The sequence below is a fragment of the Myotis nattereri genome (genome assembly GCF_964212035.1).
Source record: "Myotis nattereri genome assembly, chromosome: X".
In the NCBI taxonomy this organism is placed as follows: domain Eukaryota; kingdom Metazoa; phylum Chordata; class Mammalia; order Chiroptera; family Vespertilionidae; genus Myotis; species Myotis nattereri.
The window spans coordinates 32250494-32274951 of NC_138078.1; the positions used below are offsets into that span (position 1 = coordinate 32250494).

At 36.6% G+C, this 24458-nt stretch overlaps 1 protein-coding gene across 2 annotated transcripts in view; it reads right to left on the reverse strand.

The window, feature by feature from the left end:
• Positions 1-24458, reverse strand: part of DACH2 (dachshund family transcription factor 2) — a gene marked incomplete at its 5' end in the record, with an annotated part of 789041 nt that overhangs the window by 553163 nt on the left and 211420 nt on the right. For both annotated transcript variants that reach the window (XM_081115454.1, XM_081115453.1), the window contains one exon: positions 14046-14084. In XM_081115454.1, coding sequence (XP_080971580.1) covers positions 14046-14084 — 39 coding nt within the window. The remainder of the gene's footprint in view (positions 1-14045; positions 14085-24458) is intronic.

Consider the following 24458-nt stretch of genomic DNA (forward strand, 5'->3'; position numbering starts at 1 on the left):
CTGCCGGAGGCCTCAGGCCTGGTCAAGGGGCTGATCCGGTGATTGGTGATCGGAGGGTGATGAGGGTCAACTCCTCTGGCTGAGGCATCAGGCCTGGGTGGGGGGCGGAGCCGGGGATTGGGGGGATATGATGGTCCCCTTGCCCAGGCCTGAAGCCTGGGTCAAAGGCGTCAGGCTTGGGCGGGGGGTGGAGCAAGTGATCAGAGGGAGATGGGGGTCCCCTGCCCAGGCATGATTCCTGGGCCAGAGGCCTCAGGCCTGGGCGGGGGCCAGAGCCAGTGATCGGGGGGAGATGGGGGTCCCCTGTCCAAGCCTGACACCTCTGGCGGAGGCATCAGGCCTGGGCAAGGGGCCGATCAGGCGATCGGAGGGTGATGGGGGTCAATGCCTGAGGGCTCCCAGTATGTGAGAGGGAGCAGGCTGGGCTGAGGGACACTCTCCCCCCCCCCAGTGCACAAATTTTTTCATGCACCGGGCCCCTAGTTTAATAATAATAAAAACACCAGACAAATCCCAGTTGAGGGCCATTCTACAAATACCTGACCTATACTCCTCAAAATTGTCAAGATCATTCAAAACAAGGAAAATCTTAAAAACTGCCATAGTGAAAAGGAGTCTAAGGAGACATGGTGACTATATGTAAGGTGGCATCCTACATCCTGGAACAATAAAAAAGGGCAAAGTATAAACTTTAGTTAATAGCAGTATATCAATATTGTGTCATTAATTGTGACAAATTGATTCATTAATTGTATGTTAACAACGGGAAGTGGATACAGTGTACATGGGAAGTTTCTGTAATACTTGTGCATTTTTTGTCTGTAAAGCTAAAGCTTTTTCTAAAATAAGTTCACTAGTCAAAACCACTGCCTCTAATAATCTTTGTGCCAAGCCCAATTTTATAAAAACTGATTTATCTCTATATGAATTGGAGTGCAACTTAGTTACAAAAATCGCAAGCAATGACTTTTGAAAAGGAAGGGTTAGACAAAATAAGGAAAGCACAATTTTTAATGCAACAGAATAGTAAAATGTGTATATACAATTTTGAAATGGGCTGCCTCAACCAGATGTTCCAATCCCTTCATGTAATGTTTTTAATACAGTGGGTGCTTTATTGCCAAGTGTAAATCATTATTAAAAAATAAAACCACAGGGAGTCGCTCAAGATGGTAGTGTAGATAAATGTCATACTCAAATCCTCCCACAAACACATCAAAATTACAACTAAACTAAAGAACAACCATCACTCAGAACTGTCTGAAATCTAGCTGAACATAAGCCTTCAAATTAAGGATATAAATAAAAAGCTACATTGAGACAGGTAGAAGGGGCAGAAACATAGAACAAGCTGGTCCTATCAGTGATGGTGAACCCTTTGAGCTCGGGGTGTCATCATTTTGAAAAACCCTAACTTAACTCTGGTGCTGTGTCACATATAGAATTTTTTTTGATATGTGCAACCATAGTAAAACAAAGACTTATATTTTTGATATTTATTTTATATATTTAAATGCCATTTAACAAAGAAAAATCAACCAAAAAAATGAGTTCACGTGTCACCTATGACATGCGTGTCATAGGTTCGCCATCACTGTGACCTATACCCATTGAAAGAGATACCTTGGCTGTGGAGGACCCCATGAGGAGTGAGGGGTCTTAAACCCACACCAGGTTACCCATCCCAGAGTTCCAGTGCCAAGAAGAGAAGTCCCCATAACTCCTGACCATAAAAATCAGCATGGATTAAGGCTGAGTGAGATAGAGGGCTGCTGGAGTCCCAGGCAGTCTTCTTAAAGGGTTAGCACATGTAGTTACTCTGACTCACTCACTCTGAGCTCCGTTGCTGGACTGGCAGCTTAAAAGACACTAGGGACATATGGGGAAAACTGAATTGTCTGGCTTCAAGTAGAAGGCTGGAAGTGCAGCTTTCTCCCAGACAGAAGTGCTGGGAGAGTCCATTGTCCCTTTTCTGAGCCCTCCCTCCACAGAGGCAGCAGGCAGACACCCTATGTGGGTCTCCATAAACCTGGCTAAAGGAGTTCATTGCCACCAAACCAGTATTCCATGAAATCTTAAGCGTCTTGAAGAAGAAGGAGGAGGAGGAGGAGGAGAGGAGGAGGAGGAGGAGGGGGGGAAGAAGAAGAAGAAGAAGAAGAAGAAGAAGAAGAAGAAGAAGAAGAAGAAGAAGAAGAAGAAGAAGAAGAAGAAGGAGGAGGAGGAGGAGGAGGAGGAGGAGGAGGAGGAGGAGGAGGAGGAGGAGGAGGAGGAGGAGAAGAAGAAGAAGAAGAAGAAGAAGAGATAAAAATGTGAATAATAAAATGGCAATAACTACATATCTACCAATAATTACTTTAAATACAAATGGATAAAATGCTCCAATCAAAAGACATATGGAGGTTGAATGGATAACAAAACAAGAGACCTACATAATATACTGTCTACAAGAGAAGCACTTCAGATTGAAAGACACACACAGACTGAAGTAAAGAGACAGAAAAAGATATTTCATGAAAATTTAAACAAGCAAACAAAGGAAAATCTGGGGTACCAATACTTATACTGAACCTAATAGACTTTAAAATAAAGGCTATATACAAGACAAAAAAGGAACAAGAAATTACACTCTGGGTCTTTATCCAAAGAAATGCAAAACACTAAATCTAAAAGAAATATGCATCCATATGTTCACTGCAGTGCTATTTACAATAGAAAATATATGGAAGAAACCTAAGTGACCATCAGTAGATAAATAATAAAGAATTGGTGCATATATATAGTGGAATATGACTCAACCATAAAAAAAGAATGAAATCTTACTATCTGCAACATGATGGATAGATAGGGTATTGTGCTGAGTGAAATAAGTGAGATAATGGAAGACAAATGGTATATGATTTCACATATGTGGAATTTAAAGAACAATATAAATGAACAAACAGAAACAGACTCATAGATACAGAGAACAGATTGATAGCTGCCAGATGAAAGGGGGGTTGGGGGACTGGGTGAAAAAGGTGAAAGGTTAAGAAGTACAAATTAGTAATTACAGAATAGTCATGGGGATGTAAAATACAACATAGGGAATATAGTCAATAGTATTATAATAACTATGTATGCTATCAGATGGGTACTAGATTTATCAGGTGACCACTTAGTAAGTTATATAATGTCTGATCACTGAGCTGCACACCTGAAACTTATATAATGTTGAATTTCAATGGTAATTGAAAAATAAAATTTAAAGTAAAAAAAAAAATAAAAATAATGAAATACTGTCCTTTGTGACAGCATAGATAAATCTGGAGGTCATTATACTAAGTGTAAAAAAATGAAACCACTATCTTTTTTTGCATTTTCTTTTTAAAAAATATATCTTTACTGTTGAAAGTAATACAGATGTCCCCCATTGAGCCCTCCTCCATGCCCCAGGCCCCCCAGGCCTTCACCACACTATTGTCTGTATTGGTGGGTTACATATATAACTTCTCTGGTTAATCTTTCCCCATTCACTCACCCCCACCTTCCCTCTAAGATTCCTCAGTCTGTTCCATGCTTCTATGTCTCTAGATCAGTGTTTCTCAACCTGTGGGTCGTGACCTTTGGGGGTTGAACGACTCTTTCACAGGGATCGCCTACATACATCCTGATTATCAGATATTTACATTACGATTCATAACAGTAGCAAAATTACAGTTATGAAGTAGCAACAAAAATAATTTTATGGTTGGAGGTCACCACAACATGAGGAATTGTATTAAAGGGTCGCAGCATTAGGACAGTTGAGAATCACTAGAGTCTATTCAGCCGTGGGCAAACTACGGCCCGCGGGCCGGATCCGGCCCGTTTGAAATGAATAAAACTATTGAAAAAAAAGACCGTACCCTTTTATGTAATGATGTTTACTTTGAATTTATATTAGTTCACACAAACACTCCATCCATGCTTTTGTTCCGGCCTTCCGGTCCAGTTTAAGAACCCATTGTGGCCCTCGAGTCAAAAAGTTTGCCCACCCCTGGATCTATATTATTGATCTGTTTATTTTGTTCATTAGATTCTACATATTAGTGAGATCATGTGAAACTTGAAAAAATGCTCAAAGTTACTAATCATCAAAGAGATGCAAACTAAAAGAACAATGAGGTATCACTTCACACCTTTCAGAATGGTTACCATCAACAAATGACAAGTTCTGGTGAGGATGTGGAGAAAAGGGAACCCTAGTACACTACTGGTGGGAATGCATACTGGTACAGCCACTATGGAAAATAATATGGAGTTTCCTAAAAAAAATTAAAAATGGATATGCCATTTGATCCAGTGATCTCACTTCTAAGAGTATATCCTAAGAATCCTGAAGTACCAATCAGAAAGAACATATGCACACCTATGTTAATAGCCATGCTATTTACTATAGCTAACATCTGGAAACAGCCCAAGTGCACATCAGTAGATGAGTGGATAAAAAAGCTGTTCTACATTTACAGAATGGAATACTATGCAGCTATAAAAAGGAAGACTCTCTTACTCTTTGAGAGAGCAGAGAGGGACCTGGAGAGTATTATGCTAAGCAAAATAAGCCAGTCAGAGAAAGACAAGTAACACTATCTTTTTTATACGTAACATTTTAGATATATCAATTTGTGATTTAATGGGTATTTGTAAAACTCTTACAGTACGAAGAATATGAAATAGCTCTTTTTGTTATTTAGGCTAATTTTATTTCATGCAGCATAACCATACAGATCTGTTGACCAACTATATTACAGTAATATGGCTAGAACTAGCAATTTTTAATAAAAATGTGCAAATCATTTGATTTTATCAAATAAAAATCAAATAATAATGTATTTATTTATGTATTTATTTATTTAAATAGAATATTGTCTATCAGTAGAATACTTTGTAATGATAAATCATTACAAAATGCTTTAAATTCTCCTTATTGCAACAAATCAAAACATGGTTGCTGTTATGACCAGGCTTCAGTACCTTATATGTTTTAGCAGCTTTTACATTACACATTTAAAGAAATCTGGATCACTGTATATATCAGATGATCTAGCACTTTCTATCATAAATTATGAATAAGATATCACTTATATAAATCTATTGATTCAGGTAATTTTTTACATCTGTTTTCTAATGGATTTATTTTTAAACATTTTTTAAGTTTTATAGCAAGACTATTTTTATACTTGCCCCCTTTTGAGTATTAGAATCTATAATAATAAAAGCATAATATGCTAATTAGACTGGACAACCTTCTGGATGAAGCCAGGGCTGCGAGGGAAGCCCGGGTCCTGGGTGCCAGAGGGAAGCTGGTGCCGGCAGCCGGGGGAAGGAAGGCTTGCTCTTGCACAAATTTTGTGTATCGGGACTCTAGTTAGAAAATAAAAATGACAATCTAAAGTAAGCACATCTTTGGAGTCCTAATATGCTGGGAGGAGGAGAACAGTTTGAGCAAGTGTATTTTTTGTATTGAATACTTGGTGTTATCAAAAACAGAAGCAGGACATGTCTTTAGAGCACTTCACATATATCTGCAGGATTTTAGAGCATGTTGCCATGGAACATAATTCCTTTAAGAATTACAAATCAAAGAAAGGCCATTTGGCATAATAATTCCATTTCTTAACATCATTTTGTTGCATTCATCAAGATGTATTACAAACCCTAACAATTTAGGGACAATCCACTGCCTTTTCAAATGCATTCATACTGGATCTTCAAATCAACTCCATTTTAGCAACTAATTAGTTACACTGATAAACTTTTAAGAATAGGGCTATGCAATTTTAGAAAATGTCACCATTCCCTTTGTAAATTAATGATATGTTCCCCATTGCACAATAATAGGTGGTTATCAGTCTTTCCTCTTCATCCTGTCTCAGCCATTTAACTAAATCTGCACTGAGTCCTCCAGAGAATTTCATGGTCTGTCACCCTACTCACTGGTATCTAGATGTACAAATGTTTTAGCAGTCCCTTAATTTTTACATCACTAGGCAACTGTTCTAAGTTTAAAAGAAAGAACAGGTTTTACCTGAACATTCAGACAAGTACCCTACTACAAAAGTAAGTTTTTTTCATTTATATTAAAGAAACACACAACCTGAGACCTAATGTATTGCACCTTCACATCATTAAATGTAACATGCGGAACCTCACATTACTATGCTACACATGGCCAATAAATTTTAGTATTCACAGGATTATGGTAATTAAGTCTTCCTTTTCTTTGGGTGATGTGACACTTGCTTAACTGTAATGTCACTCCACTTAAAGTCTGTGTAAACAACATTATCTTAGTCACTCTGCATTACATTTCCAACTGTGAGCAAAATTACTATGCCAGAGTGGACAATAATGTAAGTAATCCCAAGGAAACATAATGTAAATTATTTGTTCAAGGTTCAAATTGGATTTTCAATAAACAAAAAGAAATACTTTCTGTGCACATATAATATTAATGCATGTTGGGCATCCATGGCAAAGCACATGGGTATACTTGGAGGCAGTGATAATGACACAATGTCCATTATTTTGATGTTTTGTGGATAAAAGATAAATGTTTGCTAAGGCTTCATTCAGGCTAACAAAAGTACAGATACTCAATAAGGAGTAGTACATAGAACAACTGCAAATGGTTTTGTAAATAAAGATTCATTAATATCTCAAATGCAAATGATGATTTTTAGAAATGCAGATGATAAAGGCAATGCAACAATCCTTATTTTCCTCCTTTCCTTTTTTTTTGTACTCAGCAACCATAATATCTTTTAAGTAGAATATTAATTTCTCAATAGTCTTGTCAGCCACTTAGTGTATTATGTCCAAGAAGTGCTTTCTTGAAAATTTTCTGACCTATAAAAACTACCTTAAAGGCTTTGAGATATCTTGCATTTTAAGTGATTCATAGTGCTTGTTCATAATGTTAAAAAACCTGAAATCTCCATACAGGATGAGTAAAATCTGGCCAAAAATAATCTAGATTAACTGCGCACAAGTTCTTCTTCACTGAATTAGTGAAGTGATACAAAAAGCAAAATAGTGACTTTTAGAGTTATGATTATACTGTAAAACAGAGTGCCAATTAACAAAAACAGCAATGGAACTTCTTAAATATGTGACTCACGGTCAGTTCACAAATAGATCAAAGTGCATAAAAACCCTCAAAGGCACTTATGTGGGATTTTCTAGGCCTATTGTCACATTTGGATAAATGAGGTGTACATATGTGAAATGTATTAATCTGGAGATCATCTGAACAAAGTGTGTGAACCACAATTTTCTTGTATTTTCTGATGTTGAAACTCTGTTGAAGGTCAATTCACTTTCTAGAAGTGCCATAGTCAAAAAGTTTTTCCAGGGCTACTTATAAAAAGACAAAGCCCTGCTTGGCCAGTGTGTCTCAGTGGTTGAGCATCAACCCATGAACCAAGAGTTCACTGGTTGGATTCCAGGTCAGGGCACATGCCCAGATTATGGGCCTAATCCTCAGTAGGGCGTGTGCAGGAGGCAGTTGATCAATGATTCTCTCTTATCATTTATGTTTCTATTTCTCCCTCTCCCTTCCTCTCTTAAATAAATAAAAACATTTTTTAAAAAAAGAGAAGCCCCTAAAAATGTCTTAATCACAAGAGATTAACTGATTTCTATTTTGTTTGCTAGAATTGTCACCTTCCATAGTAGAGGCTTTACTAAAAATATAACTTTGTTCAATATCCTCATAGAATAAGCAATGTTCTTTTTTACGGTAAAGTCATTTAAAATAATAGGTACTCTGTACTAGAGATAGGATATACTTGTGTGTGCAAATGTGTGAGTTTATGTGAGTGTGTTTGTGTCATATGTTTGCAATTATGGGAGTTTAAATAAAAATCAGTTTCAACTGACTCAGTATTATACTCTAATTTCTTATAATATTGGACAGGTTTCTAATTGAATGTTTTTTCCAGTGCACATAGAATCTAACAAAACCTGCAAGCTCTTTGTTAAACCTCAGGGCAAAGATCCAGATCTTTCTAATCAAAAATATCTGCAAACACAATATCCAATTACTTTGCCCCATTGTCCAAAAAGAAATACAAAAATATACAGAAAAGTCAACCTGAGTCCTCCCTCCTTTTTAAGTAACTAAATGCAGCACCATAAAAGCACTGCTGGAATCAAATCTTAAGTGAGCTGAAAATACTGAATAGTCTCTTCTCTGAATCTGAAATGTGCATTAAAAGATCTTGAAAAACACACACACATAGCTATAACAAATAGTGGTTGAGTTTTCACTGTATTTCAGCATTTGTGATGTGATACTTCAGAGTGGGAATCATTGAGGATGAATTCAAAACGGTGTGTTGCCATTGCCTAGTTCTTCTAATGCTGAGATCCTGCTCCCATCTTCTATCCTACCTCCCACCCTCAATTGTCCTTGAATTATGGGAAACACAAAGATAAATAATAAAATTTATTATCTTAACTAAGCTAGAAGGTGATATAACAGTATTCACAAGTTGATAAAATTCAATTTTGTCTTTATATTTTATGCACAATAAGTAAATTATAGATTCAAGGTAAAGTGAAGATATGTATCACAGATCAAAGGTTATAGCATGCTTTTAAGAGATTGCTTAGTCCAAAATCTTAATTTTATAGATGCAAAAACTGAGGTCTCAACCCATAGTTATTTACAGCACTGTTTTAAGTCATGGACTTCTGACTTTTTTCCAAAACTTTTCCTGTCCCACTATCTCATATCAAATGAGGCTTTATGAAAAAGTGCCTTATAACCAAGGAAAATACAAATTTTAAGTAGTATCCTTATGCTTATCTAAACTAGATATGTTTTTATTTTTTTTAATTTGATTTTATTGTTTAAAGAATTACAGATAGTAGTACATATATCTCTTTTTTTTCTCCCATTGACCTTCCCCTGGCCTCCTCTACCCCCGGACACATGCCCTCACCCCCCCCCCCCCCCGTGTGTTGTGTCACTAGATACGTTTTTAAATGAATGATGACACAAATAGTATCAGTATTAAGTGATGAGAACCAATCTTTAAATGTATGTATAATCATGAAAAATGATAAATTAAAAGAAGTATATTTTATTAAAAGGAATTATTTGTTAAAAAATAACTACTATGCTGGAAATAATGTGTGGAAATTGGAGTGTTTGTAAATGCTAGTAAGAGTATAAATCAGAAGCTATTTAGAGAACAATTTGGTAATAACTATTAAAGTTGAAGATGTGTATAGCCCAGAATTTGACAATTTCACTTCTAGGTTTATATCCTAGAGAAGCTCTTCCACATGGGCACAAGGAAATATGGTGTCCATTACAACACTGCAAGTAACAACAAAAAATTGAAAACAACCTAAATGTCAATCACTATAGTAAAGAATTATCAAACTGTATACTCATACACTGAAATAATACAGTGGACAATTAAAAAAATAAATGAACTAGATTTACATGTATCCACCTAGATATATCTCCAAAATGTAATGTGAAAATAATTACAAAAACATATAGCTTCAAACCATTTTAGGTACACTTTTACAAATATAAAAGTTAATACTGAATATTTACACATATGATAAAGGAAACATACAGCAACACTACACATCAATTTTAAGATAGTGGTTACCTCTAGTGGAGGGTGAGTTGAAAGTAGATTAGTGTTAGTCATATCATTAATGCTTTATAGATAAATCTTTTCTTTTTAAATTGATTCATGAATCAAATGTAGCAAAATATAGACATAGTTATTGGTCAACAGCTATCATTATTTTCTACTCTTTCTACTTGACCTTCATTATAATTAATCTTGCTAATTTATTACATGTTATAAATGATGTAACCAAATTGATTTCAGAATAGAAATTCCATTTGCAGTCATATATATACTTAAATATGAGGTTTTGGTAATAAGTACAATTCCATTTGTCAGAGTATTAAAATGTATTGATCCAAAGTATATGAGCTTTGAAATCAGACTGCCTTGATTCAGATGCTGGCTCTGGTATCTGTAGGCTGTATGGCCATAATAAGTAACTTAACCTTCTCTGTATCTCAGTATCATCTGTAAAACAAGGATCACAATAATAGCACCTAGCTTGTAGGGTTGTTATGATGATGTAATGAACTAATACATGGAAAATCACCTGGTATATCATGTTTGAAAAATGTTAGATATTATAATGTTCTGACAAAATATAGTACTAACTATTCATCAAAGTTTATCCTTAATTACCTTATTTATATGTCTACACTGGTCAAATGCATCAAATAATCACTCGTTTTTTAATTCTTTCCTTTGAGGACTAACCAACTAATAATCTCCAATTGTTAGAGTTTTTAGGGAACAGTTAATTTATTAGTACATTTAAATATAGCTCATCCCTATCACATAACAGATTACTTATGACCAGATCTATCTGATGATCTAAGGGCAGCCCTGTCTGTCCAATTTTTTTTACCCAAATTTCATTCAAGTAGACATCAATTGTTTTGCACACTGTCATATGTATTGACAAGTTGTCCAACAATTTATCATCTTTCATATGTCTGAGTTAAATCTGCAGCTAGAATAATGAGAGGGGGGATGTGGAAGAGGAAATAGAGGGGATAAATGGTGATGGAAAAAATAAAACAGATATGGGTGGGCATTTTTAAAGTTAATTTAGGATTTGAGATTGTGCATTCTTTCCTTTCTCTTTCTTTTTCAGTTTTCTCTTTTGTAAGAAGTCTTTGATAAGTTTCTCAGCAGAAATGACAATGTTAACTTACCATCCTGACTAAGGATTTATGGTGTGGATCCTACAGGTCATTAAAGCACTTTTAGCAGTGGGGTGTTTTTCTTTTCTTTCTTTTTCCTAGACAGATTGAAATTTAATTGTTTCCTTGCTAGACAAATATGCTTTTGGATTGCCAGTAATGAAAAGGGCATACATATGTCAAAAGCATTGTAGCACAGTGGGATTATGTTCTAGGGTCCAGGGCAGGACAGACAAACAAGCAAAGCCCTAGATCAGTCAGTTACCTCTTAATAAAATCTCAGATGACCAAATTTTGTTTTACCTTTGCCAATGCCTATCAAAAGTTCAAATGAAGTTTTGTTGTGTTAACTACTTACATTTCTCTTATTTCTTATTTTAACCATTTGTAAAAATAAAGGAATTTCACTAGATAAAATTAGAAATGCATTTAAAGGCAAGCCAATCTAAAAAAAAAATGCATGCTATATGCATGGCTTTCTTCCGATTAAAGCACCATTAATTGGGCATTAAATAGAAGCCTTAATTATGTTATGTGAAAAAAATCCTATACTTAAATATTCTCTTTTGGACATGGCAGTAATTAGTTTTCATGCTGCATTTTATTGATAAATATGAAAGCCCCAAATTCATAATTTTGTCTTAATTTTCAAACCACATTAAGGGGAAATTGTCTTGGTTATTTCCATGCAGTAATAAAAAATCACAAACTGCATAATCATTATTTTGAGTACCAGGAGAATTATTTACAAGCACTCCACTTATAAGTTATTTACTTTACATGAATTTTCCGTCATCAAGATCTTCAGGTGTATGCCTAACATACTGAGGTTTTTTTAATTGCAGTATGTAGAGGATATACAATTTAAAGCAGAGGTAACAAACTGACAGCCCTTGAGTTAGATCCAGACCACAAATGGTTTGTTTGCGTGTTGTTGGGCTGTTTTGGGTTTTGTTTTTGTTTTTTTGTTTTTGCCTGCATAATGTAGCCTTTTTTTGCTTTTTATTGAATTAACTACCAACAGTAAAGAATTAGGTAAATTTCACATAAAAATCTGATGCCCTGTCTTCTCTTAAAAAGTCAGATCTTAACACTGGGCCTGCATTCCAATCAGCTGAGCCTAGTAATAGCTGCCACCTTTGGAAAGAATATATACTCTCTAATTCAGCAGAGTCTCCCCTCTACTCCCTAATGCTTATGTTCTTTCTTTTAACTTCTGAGCCTTGACTCAGTAGGCATTAGAGTTTGTGACACTCCTGTTTCTCTGTAGTTTCTGGGAATTAATAGGTACATATACTTTCAAAAACATTTCATGGTTTTCCTCAGATTACAGTAAATGTAAAAACTCATGTATATATGCACACAAGTAATGTGTGTTATGATTAATCTAGAAATAAATATACACAGTTTTAAACTATTGTGTACTTAATTTAAAGTGAAGGTTAACATTAATTTGCATAGCATTTCAGTCAGAAAATAAAAATAAAATGTACGTTTTTTTCAATGCCTAAATTCAATTTCATTCATATACAATAAAAAACACTTACTTTCAATATCCCAAATGTAAAACTCAAAACTCAATCCATTTAAAGTTTCTTAGTTAAAAAACATTCATTAATAAAATTTAATGGGTTTCAGTCCCTTCAGCAATGAAATCACAGTCTAACAAAAAAGTTTGACACTTAAGGAGGCACATCCACTGCTTCAGGTCACTAGGGTATTATTTAGTGTGCATGATATTCAAGAGTAATATTTAAAACTAGAGGCCCAGCACACGGATTCGTGCACTGGTGTGGGGAATGGCCTTCAGGGATCAGCCCACTGTGGGAGCACCACTCATTCTGGTCAGCCAAGCGTCTGCTCGCACTGTGGGAGTGCACTGACCACCAGGGGGCAGCTCATGCATTGAGCGTCTGCCCGTCTGCCCCCTGGTTGTCAGTGCACATCATAATTACTGGTCCATGGTTGTTCTGCCTTTCGGTTGCTGGGCTTTTATAGATATAGATATAGATATAGATATAGATAGACATAGACATAGACATAGACATAGACATAGACATAGACATAGACATAGACATAGTAACAGATATAGATGATAGAGATGAGATAGATGAGATAGAGATAGAGATAGAGATAGAGATAGAGATATATAGATATAGATAGATAGATAGATGATAGATAGATAGATAGATAGATAGATAGATAGATAGATGATAGATAGATGATAGAATATATCCTAGATATTAGAAACACCGCCATAGCGATTTTCATTTTCCATGTTGAAAACTCAGGATAAATCACTTAGAGTGGACCCAATCTCCCCTACAGACTAGAAGGAAAGGGAAAAGTCAACAAAGGGTGATTTAATCTGAGATGGTTGTTTGGAAGAGAAGAGGGAGCACTATTGCATGCAATAGCAAAACCTACTTTAGTATCATGGGTTGCTCTCCTTCTCTTTTGCCTGTCTGAGTAACTGCCAGTTTTTCCCCATAACAACCTAAAAGATATAAAGCCTAAAGCAACATGTTATCTCTGATTTCAATTTAACTATACTTGTCATAGACATTTTAGGAAGTTTCAAGCATGAATCTTCTTAGATTTCCAAATACTTAAAGAATGCATTTTCACAAGAACAAAAATTTTAGAACTACTGACATGCCTACAAAATATATCTATGTCTGATGCTTAGAATGCCAAAAGATTAGAATTGTGGGTTTCCCCCCCAAATTATTGCTGTAGCACACTTAATAACCTTTGCTGCCCTGCAAAAGTGAATGTACCTTCCTAAGCATTCAGAGTCATGGGGCAGGGTGGATGAATTATTTTCCCATTATTTTACATAGGTGTTAGAGACCCTCACTCAAACTCCATTGACTTTACAGCCTTTCTCTAACTTCTTCAATTCCAAGGGAAGTTACTTCTTGTGGCTGGAAGTCATCTCCCCACTACAAGGTTCCGGTATCTACTCCCAGTTAACAGATATGAATGGTCACTAAATAACACTAGTGAAATCATGGGGACCCCAATTAACTAGAACCCTCAAATGTGCAGACTGGTTCTAATTAGCTATTTGGATTTCTTGCTTTATTATTAACAAATGGTTAAGCAAAATTCAGTGTTTGCTGCTGAAATTTTTAAATGGCTCTACTTTCCTACCTTAGTAAGTATAGTACAGGTAACAAAATTATTGAAGTTGGGCTGAATCTGTACAGGTTCCAGGACATTCCCAGGAAGTTGATTTTTAAAAAAATAAATACATAAATACCTGTTAACAGCTTGTTTTCTTGTCATTTGCCTCTTCCTTCTAAAAGGAGAGTGTAGCAAAAAATAAATAAATAAAACTGGTTAATTGAGAGTTCTGGTTAATTAGCTTCCAATTAATCAAGGCTTTATTATATTTTACCAAAAAATCTTCTTAAAATCTGCAGAAATTTTAGATAAGTTACACACAATGAAACAGCAGCAGGGAAGAGCACAAGAAGGTAGGAAAGCCTGAATTGCTATTAGATAGTATTTTAGATATGTGGATAATGTTATTAAACTTCTGGTCTAATCCCAATTGAGTAAAGAATAATGTGAAATGTGATGTGGTTTAGGGCTTTTCCATATATTAAGGCAAGGAAATAAAGTTATAGATTTCTGTTGAAGAAAATGGCCTCGGGTCATAACAATTCCAAAAAGGCTTCAGTAATATTGTGTCTTTTCCCTTTCTCTCAAGAGCTTTCTTCCCATCCCATTGGGTATTCCAATACTTTTCAGGGAAAAATCCCCTTCCAGTTTTTTTACATTTTTTATTTGCCAGCAGGATGATGAAAATAAGCCAATATAAATGCTATGCCTTAATTTCCTAAACATGGAGCCATTAATCACTCAGCTCATTCTATAGTTATTTCTGTAGAAACATGTAACTATCTTACATCTTCCCCCAAAGGGTTACACATGCACATGTGCACACACACTAGCACACACGCACAAACATACAGTCATACACACATCCATGCAAAATAAGTTAAACACATACAAAAGAAAACAATAAAAAACATAATTAGCTTAGTTAACAATATAACTATTCTTTCCAGTAGTATGTTTCCCAGCATTCCCATGTCTTTTAATGAAGAACAAAAAAATCTAAAATGCCATGCTAATAAAAAAAGCACTATAAGACTGTAACTTGGCTTTTTTGAGATTTAGTGCACTTATTAGTACAGAAACAGGAACCTCTCTATAATACCAGTACAAATATATATGAGTGGTTCATCACCCCTTTATAATCTTTTCTTATAATAGCCTGTTTTGTTAAAAGTTTCCTTTCAGGTATTTTGTTTGTTTGTTTTTGAAAGGCAACTGCTTTCCTGCTTAAAGGTCTGTAGAAAGATTTCTAAATAAACCACAAATGCAAGCATATAGGGCTGCTGGGGAAAGATTATTTAAGTTTAGGACTTTAAAATGACCAAGTATTGAAACATTCTTGCTAATAGTATCCAATAAATATGCGTTCGTGAGTTAACTATTATTTAATTAAGGATTTAAAACTTTCTCAGGAGCTTACCTTGACTTTTGACATTTTTTCATTTGTTTTATCAAATGTAAGATGTATTTTATAATACTGTTTATAACTCTAACTCTAGAACTTCAGGGACTACATGTTAAATACACATAGTTTATTTTTGACATTCAAATATAATATGACTTCTATACTTCTGAATTTGTTCCTTCTGTGATGTCAACTAATTTATTTTAGATTTTTTTACACTTTGCCAAATAATTAACATTTTGGTAATTTTTACTGGACAAGCAGATGCTACAATTAATATCAGCTCAGTATAGAGCAGCTCTCATCTGAATTTCCTGGAGTTGGCCTAGAATGTTTTGTACCCCCTCTTTTAAATTCCTCTTTGTCTCCTGAAGTTACATTTTGCTGCTTCTCCCCACTTCTGAGTATGGATATGAAATTAAAGTGATGAACATAGGGCCTGAAATTTACTAAAATTTATTTTTTGTGGCTGAAATATACCTATTACCACCTTCTTACAAAGCGAATCACAAAAAGGGTTACATATATTCAAGAACAGTGGATCAAATACTATTCTCAAAATACCATGACAACCAATAGATCTATTACCAACAGAAACCCTACAACAAATTGGGGTAAGTAGTTAGGGTCTCTACTCAGCCCACCCGCTCCAATAATCATTGCTGCACTACATTAGGATACTGGTCATCCTTATAATACTTCCCCCCAACATACAGGATATACCTGGAAGGTAATTTGGCTGTGGCTGAGACACAAGGACTCAACCAGAGCAGGCTGTATTTTAATTCTTCAAGATCATTTTAATTTTGTACCACTTATAAATGAATTTTCATACTTAGATTCTTTTAACTTGTAATGTGTGAATGCAAGGCCACAAAGTTAATGGCAATGGTTGTTACCCAGCATTCCCTTCTCTGATTGGAAGAAATTCAGCGGAAGAATCAGAGATATGGAATTTTTATATTTGAAACCTAAACTTAGGCCATAAAATCACATTTAACAATAAATAGCATTCAGACCACATGCCAAGAGAAAACAAAATATCACAGAGTAAGGAGTCCAGTTAAGAACTCACAGACTCATTGGATTCAAGTATTTTAGTCCTTTTGAAGATAAATTAAAAATTCACTATCAAATATCACATAGTAAGTCATATCTCTGAACTAAAGGTAACTAGAATGCTACTTTCATTAATTCTTCATGCAGGAGAGTTGACTCAAAGCAGAGCATTTCAAAGCTATAGTCAACCTTTGAGATGGATTTCAAACTGTACTCTAAAAAACTTCAAGAAAGTGCTGATGGGTGGTAGAAGAAAAGACAAGGAGAGAAACCAAGATGGCAGCATAGGTAAACACCGGAGATTGCTGCCTCACACAACCACTTCAAAAATACAACTAAAAGACGGAGCAGACATCATCCAGAACCACAGGAAGGCTGGCTGAGTGGAAATTCTACAACTAGAAGGAAAGAGAAAAGCATACCGAGACTCAGAGGAGGTGCGGTGTGGAAGTAAAATACAGAGGTACAGAGGCGCATGCGGAGAGGGTTGGCAGCTGAGGACACGGTTGTCTTTTTCAATCGGGAGGGAGTCTCAAGCTCTGAGATCCAGTTCTGGGCGAGTCTCTGGGGACCCAGACTCATACGGGAGAAACTGGGCTGTCTGTCATTGGTCAGAACTCAAAGGCAGCTTTCTCCCGGGGTGCTTGCCGGGACACTGAGAAGCAGGGCCTCTGAGGGCAGGACTGAGAGCAGCCATAACTACTCGCTCCACCCTGCTGTTCCCCTAGAACCCCGCCCCGCCCAAGCCACAAAGCTTTTGCATATGAAAGGCCTGGCCCTTTGCAATCTGATAATTACCTAACAAACTGCAGCTGCCCAAGGCCCCAGGGCAACTTGCATTGCGTCACAGCTGGCTCCTGCTGGATAGCCTCAGGCAGAGGCTAGATTAGCACCTCATTAGAGATCCAGCAGCCAGTGTGCTGGTGATTGGAGTGAGACCATCACTGAAGCTCCTCAGATTCATAAAGGACACGCTCAGGGGGCAGACTCAGTGAGCACCAAAGCCCCATTGAAGCAAGTCTTACCCCAGAGGGGTGTCTCCAGCACAGAAGTTCTCCCACTGCAGACATAGCTGATTCTCACAGCCAATTGGCCTAGAGGTCAATCCCTCCCAGTGTTACCTACCACAATCAAGGCTTAACTACAATAAGACTGTGCACAAAGCCCACACCAGGGGTTCACCAAGAGTGTCTACCTCAGGTAATTGGGGAGACTGAGCCACTGGGCCCCATAGGACACCTAGCACAGAAAGCCACTCTATTGACACAGGGAAGCATAAAAAATTGCAGAGACAAAGAAACAGGACACAAATGACAGAAATGGAGGAAAGCAAACTACTGGATATAGAGTTCAAAATCACACTTTTAAGGTTTTTCAAGAATTTTCTAGAAATCTAATGAGACCCTCGAGGTTGTGATAAAGGACCAACTAGAAATTAAGCATACACTGACTGAAATAAAGTATATTATACAGACCCCCAACAGCAGACTAGAGGATCACAAGAATCAAGTCAAAGATTTGAAATACGAAGAAGGAAACAACACCCAACAGGAAAAACAAAATGAAAAAAAAATCCAAAAATGTGAAGATAGTGTAAGGAGCCTCTGGGACAACTTCAAGCGTACCAACATCTGAATTATGGGGGTGTCAGAAGAAGAGAGAGAGCAAGATATTGAAAACCTATTTGAAGAAATAATGACAGAAAACTTCCCCTACCTGGTGAAAGAAATAGACTTACAAGTCCAGGAAGTGCAGAGAACCCCAAACAAAAGGAATCCAAAGAGGACCACACCAAGACACATCATAATTAAAATGCCAAGAGCAAAAGACAAAGAGAGAATCTTAAAAGCAGCAAGAGAAAGACACTCAGTTACCTACAAGAGAGTACCCATACGACTGTCAGCTGATTTCTCAACAGAAACTTTGCTGGCCAGAAGGGAGTGGCAAGAAACATTCAAAGTATGAATAGCAAGAACCTACAACCAAGATTACTTTATCCAGCAAAGCTATCATTCAGAATTGTAGGTCAGATAAAGAGCTTCACAGACAAGAAAAAGCTAAAGGAGTTCATCACCACTAAACCAGTATTAAATGAAATGCTGAAATGTATCCTTTAAGATGAGGAAGAAGAAGAAAATGGTAAAGATACAAACTATGAACAACAAATACACATCTATCAACAAGTGAATCTGAAAATCAAGTGAATAACCTGATGAACAGAATGAACTGGTGATTATAATAGAATCAGGGGCATAGAAAGGGAGTGGACTGACTATTCTTGTGGGGGAAAGTGGTGTGGGGAGTGCAGGAAGAGACTGAACAAAAAATCGTGCACCTATGGATGGGGACAGTGGGGGGGAGTGAGGGCGGAGGGTGTGGGAAATGGGTGGAGGGGAGCTATGGGGGGAAAAAGAGGAACAACTGTAATAATCTGAACAATAAAGATTTAATTAAAAAGAAAAGACAAGAATGAGCCATTCTTTTTCATCCCTTTAATTAGTGAAGCTGTTCTTTTTCCTATGTGATGTATTGTCAGAACTGCTCTAGTTTACAACCCACCATCACCGTTTCTCAGATGAGAAAAGTAGCCCCTCATATGTTCAAATGTTTGGCCAAGTTTAGTGTTCAGAAGTCTCCTTATACCTAATTTATGCTGCTGCCCCTGAATTTGTTCCCCTGCTTTTTCTACTGCATATTAGGGACCACTTTTTGAACCACCCTCCAAAGATTATCATATTTGCTTTATCTTCATGGAAACATAATACGGTCAATAGGCATGGTACACATTTAGAAAGTAGAAGAGACAAGACAAGATCCATGGCTATCTTGATCTCTAGGCCATTGCTCTTTCTACATAACACTGCTTTCATTTATTTCAATTTTAGTAAAATATAGTTGGCATAAAATAGTATATTAGTTTCAGGTGCACAACATAGTAATTCAACATTTAAATGCTTGTGATGTGACCTTTTGAAACAGAGGTTACAAACTGGCAAATAAGGCCTGCTAAATATAGCTCGGTCTGCCCAGAACTTTGAAAATCTGAAAATTTTACATAAAATCTGAATTTCTAAAAGAAAAAGAATATCTGAAAATACAGGTACCACATATTTACTGGCTCAGCACAACTAGAGGAAGTAGAGGAGCAATGTTTACCCATAGACAGAATATACACTCTTCTGTTTCCTACAGATCCCATAATTTACTCTGATCTTATGCCTGACCCTCTAAATGAATTTATGTTATCGCCTTGGGTCTAGTAGGAATTTGAGTTTTATGACCATTATTTTAAAGTTTATGGGTATAATTTACTCAAATATTAGTCAATTTACCTGAAGAAACTTAAGCTGTAAGTGCTAGATTGTTTACCTGAAAGGTCATATGCATTTTCTTTAATAGGAAAGACAAGCCTTGGATCCTTGAAGTAGATGCCACTTTACTATTATTATTATTATTTTTTTACCTACAGAAAAGCATCTAAAGAAAATTGTGTGCTAAAACCGGTTAGGCTCAGTGGATAGAGCGTCGGCCTGCGGACTGAGGGGTCCCGGGTTCGATTCCGGTGAAGGGCATGTACCTGGGTTGAGGGCACTTCCCCAGTGGGGGATGTGCAGGAGGCAGCTGATCGATGTTTCTCTCTCATCGATGTTTCTAGCTCTCTATCTCTCTCTCTTCCTCTCTGTAAAAAGATCAATAAAATATATTTTAAAAAAAAGAAAATTGTGTTAGACTAAAACAGATTCAATACAAAATGAACTCTGATTACACTCAGAGAAACATTGTTATTCAATCAGGGTAGTAGCAATAAATTTAAGATACAAAAAGATTGAGCCCTAACTGGTTTGGCTCAGTGGCTAGAGTGTCAGCCTGCAGACTGAAGGTCTTAGGTTTGATTCCAGTCAAGGGCACATGCCCAGGTTGCAGGCTCAATCCCCAGTAGGGGGCATGCAGGAGGCAGCTGATCAATGATTCTCTCATCACTGATGTTTCTCTCTCTTTCTCTCCTTCTCTCTTCCTCTCTGAAATCAATAAAAACATATTTTTTCAAACGTTTAAAAAATTGATAAAATGTTTCCTATGCTTTGATATATGTAAAAATTGTCAAGTGATTGTACACTTTAAATATATACAACTGGTATTTGTCAAATATACCTCCATAAATGTGGAAAAAATGTTTCCTATGCTTTGAAATTAGAGTCAGCTTTTAACCTGACATATACTGGCATATTTCAGGGACTACTAAGTTGGGCTTTAGTTGTTCCTTACACAAACTCTTCTTTTTAATAGTGTAATTTGTGTCTGTGGTCCAATATAATAAAGTGTTCATTTTTGGAACAAATATCTAATAAATATATAAGACATAAGTCAAACAATGTCCTGCCCTCCCCCAACTTTACATGTAAAGGATAAATGGCCAGTAAACAGGTGTTAGTAAAACTGGGCTTAGGTTCTCCTTGGAGGCTTTAGTAAATCATGCTAACTGTGGCATTTCCACTATTGGAGCTTTTAGGAAGCTTTCCCTACTCTTCGCTAATAATTGTTTTCATTTTATATGTCACCTCTTGTCCCACAGCATGTTAGGAATCCTGGAATTTCTTTGATAAGCTCAGTATGCCAAAAGGAAATTAAAATACATTTCATTATAAAACTATAAAAATAAAGGCCAGTATATTTTAGGTCTATTTAAGTTTTCAGAGGGCATCCAAACAAACTATTGATCACTTAAGTCTTCAAAAGCATGATCTTTGGATTCAAGGCTCAAACAATTAAAACTATCATTTTCTTTCTTTTGGAAATTTATTTTTCCTAGAATTATTTGGGAATAACAAAAATTTTGGCTATATTAAATATTTTCTTCTTCTGAAAGACATTTGTGCGTAAGTTTGATTATTTAAAAAGTCAGGGATATTTAAAGTCAGAGTCCAGAAAGAAATGTAACGGAAAATTAAAAATGGCATGGGGTGATAATAAAGATAAAGAATTCTATGGCAATTTTTACACTTATTTTTAAAAGATGGATATATATATATATATATATATATATATATATATATATATATAGGCTGCCAATATAACTTAAAGAATGCAAGACTCTATGACAATTATCTCTGATAGATGACCCTCTATACAAACAGTACTTTGTCAGTCCAGTCTGAGGAACCTCAGTGGTTCAATGATATTTCTCATATGTCCTACAATAACAAAATATCTCAGAGATAGGATTATGGTTCACAGCATCAAATGTATTTTTCAAGACAATGATCATAAAGAATTAGAATAACTTGTTCTCACAACACAACAATAATTATTTCAGTATGTACAATATGAATATAACTTTCAACAAGGATGAGGCCAATTAAATAGTCATATTATAAATCTATCTCAAATAGTTTTTTAATGATATCCTTCTACATATTCAAACTCAGGAAATATCAGACACATAAGTAAACTCTGATTATTAGATAACCTACATGAAATCATTTATATTCTTTAAAGCTTTAAACATTAAAATCTCACAAAACCTTCATAAAAGTTAAATCACTTAATGCTGTGGGAATCTTTGGCCATAATATTTCTGTTGGAAATGTGTCTCTGTAACAGTTCTTCTATCCTCTTAGGTTTGGCCAAAGACACATGAGTTACCCTTTGACTCTTATCCTTTGATCTCTATGGGGGTGAGGAGTCTAGCCAGCCTTTTATAAGGGAATTTTTAAAACACTTATTACACTCCTTATATTTCAAGTCTTCCCATTGATGATCATGTCTTCCTGATATTTGCTCAGAATGACTCACAGAAACCACTAAGAAAATGTGCCAGATCAAATGAGTCATTTATGGTAGATATACATTAAAGCCCTTGAGGCAATGGGCACAATTGCTGCTTTATCAGCTTTTAGTTAGCTTTGGGTTTGATGGTTTGATATCACACTCAAATGATAGGAAATTGGCCTACTTCCTAAATAGTATGCTGCTTATGTAGACAACTTAGTGGCAGCTTCCAATTCTGAATGGCTGATTAAAACAGTGTTTCCTTCATAACATTTAAAACAATTTGTGAATATTTTATCTATTTACTTGTTTTAGATCTTTCGCCCCTCTAAAAATTCAATCTCCGTGAAAGAATAGGTTTAGATTTCTTGTTCACTGTTTCAATCCAAAACAGAGATGGCACAGAGTGGGTACTCAGTGAATATCTGTCAGATGAACTGACCATTAAATATGTGAAGGTACACTTCACTCGTTCATATGCATCACTATTGAGTCTTCAAGTGCACTTACATATAACATATTTTCAGAATGTGTTTCTACTATGCAACACTGTTTTACATCATTGATGATGGTGCTTAGTTTATATAAAGACATCCATGGTGTTTTGGAATCTGAGTAAACTTTCACTGGGTAGCTAAAGTTGATTAGAAACAGTATAAGCCCAAACTTAGTTGATGGCATCAAATAAACTGAATTTCTGATGGATATGAAAATGTAGATCCATTATAAAATTATTCACGGAGAGAAAGAATATTCTAAAATTAATTTTAGATGGAGAACCAAGATGGTGGCATAGGTAAGCACCTATACTTCCTGCCTCTCACAACCACATCAAAATTAAAACTAAAAGGCACAACAACTATCAAACAGAACTGCGGGAAAGCTGGCTGAGTGGAAGTTCCACAACTAGAGAGGTAAAGAAAGTGCATTGAGACTGGTAGGAGGTGTGGAGGCGCATAAAGTGCTGGCACCTGGGTGTGCTGCTTTTTTAACCGGGAGGGAGATATAAGCTCCAGCTTGCTCTGAACTCCAGTTCCAAGTGACACTCTTGGGGACATCAACACATACGAGGAGAAACTGGACTATCTGGCATCAGGACAGGAATGAGAGGGTGTTTGCTTTCTTTCAGAGGTGTTTGCAGTGATCATTGTTCCTGTATGGGGATGTGGGGACATAGGGGGACCTCTCCAGCTGAGGGCTGACTGGCAGCCATTTTTGTTTGCTCCTCCCTGTTGATTCCCTGAGACCCCACCCCACCCAATTTACAACCCCACCCAAGCTGTGTGCAGAGGCTTTTACATATAAATGGCCTGTCCTTTCTCAGCCTAAAACCTGTTAAACAGGCAGCAGCAGCAGCAACCTGCCTTGCTACACAACTGGGCCTAGACTGGGCATTTCCAAACCCCATACAAGGAGGAGGAATCTGCAGATCTCTCTGTACCTCCTGCTGGTTGGCACCAGGCAGTGGCTAACTTTGCACCACTTTGGAGATCCAAAAGCCAGTGTACCCAGTGGTCAGAGTGAGACCATACCAGATTACAACTCTTCACATCCATAAGAGACACACTCAAGGGGAAGAATCAGTGAGCACCAAAGCCCCATTGAAACAAGTCCTGCCCCATAAGGGTGTCTTCTGCACAGCAGTTCTTCCAGTGTAGATACAGCTGGTCCTCACAACCAATTGGCCTGGAAGTCAATTCCTCCCACTGATACCAATAGCAATCAAGGCTTAATTATAGCAAGACTGTGCACACAGCCCACTAAGGGGTGCACCAAGAGTGTCCACCTCAGGTTACTGGGGAGGCTGAGCCACTGGGCCCTATAGGACACCTACAACACAAGGCCACTCTATCAAGTCAAGGAGACTTAGCAGCTACCCAATACATAGAAACAAACACAGGAAATTAGCCAAAGTGCGGAGACAAAGAAACATGTCACAAATGAAAGACATGGAGCAAAATAATGGATATAGAGTTCAAAACCACAGTTATAAGGTTACTCAAGAATCTTCCAGAAACCTCTGAGGAACTTAGTGAGACCGTCAAGGATCTTAGTGAGAATGCCAAAAAAATGGAAAAGGACCAGTCATAAATTAAGCATACACTGACTGAAATAAAGAATAATATACAGCCAAAACCAGTTTGGCTCAGTAGATAGAGTGTCGGCCTGTGGACTGAAAGGTCCCAGGTTCGATTCCAGTCAGGGGCATGTACCTTGGTTGTGGGCACATTCCCAGTGGGAGATGTGCAGGAGGCAGCTGATCGATGTTTCTCTCTCATCAATGTTTCTAACTCTCTATCTCTCTCCCTTTCTCTC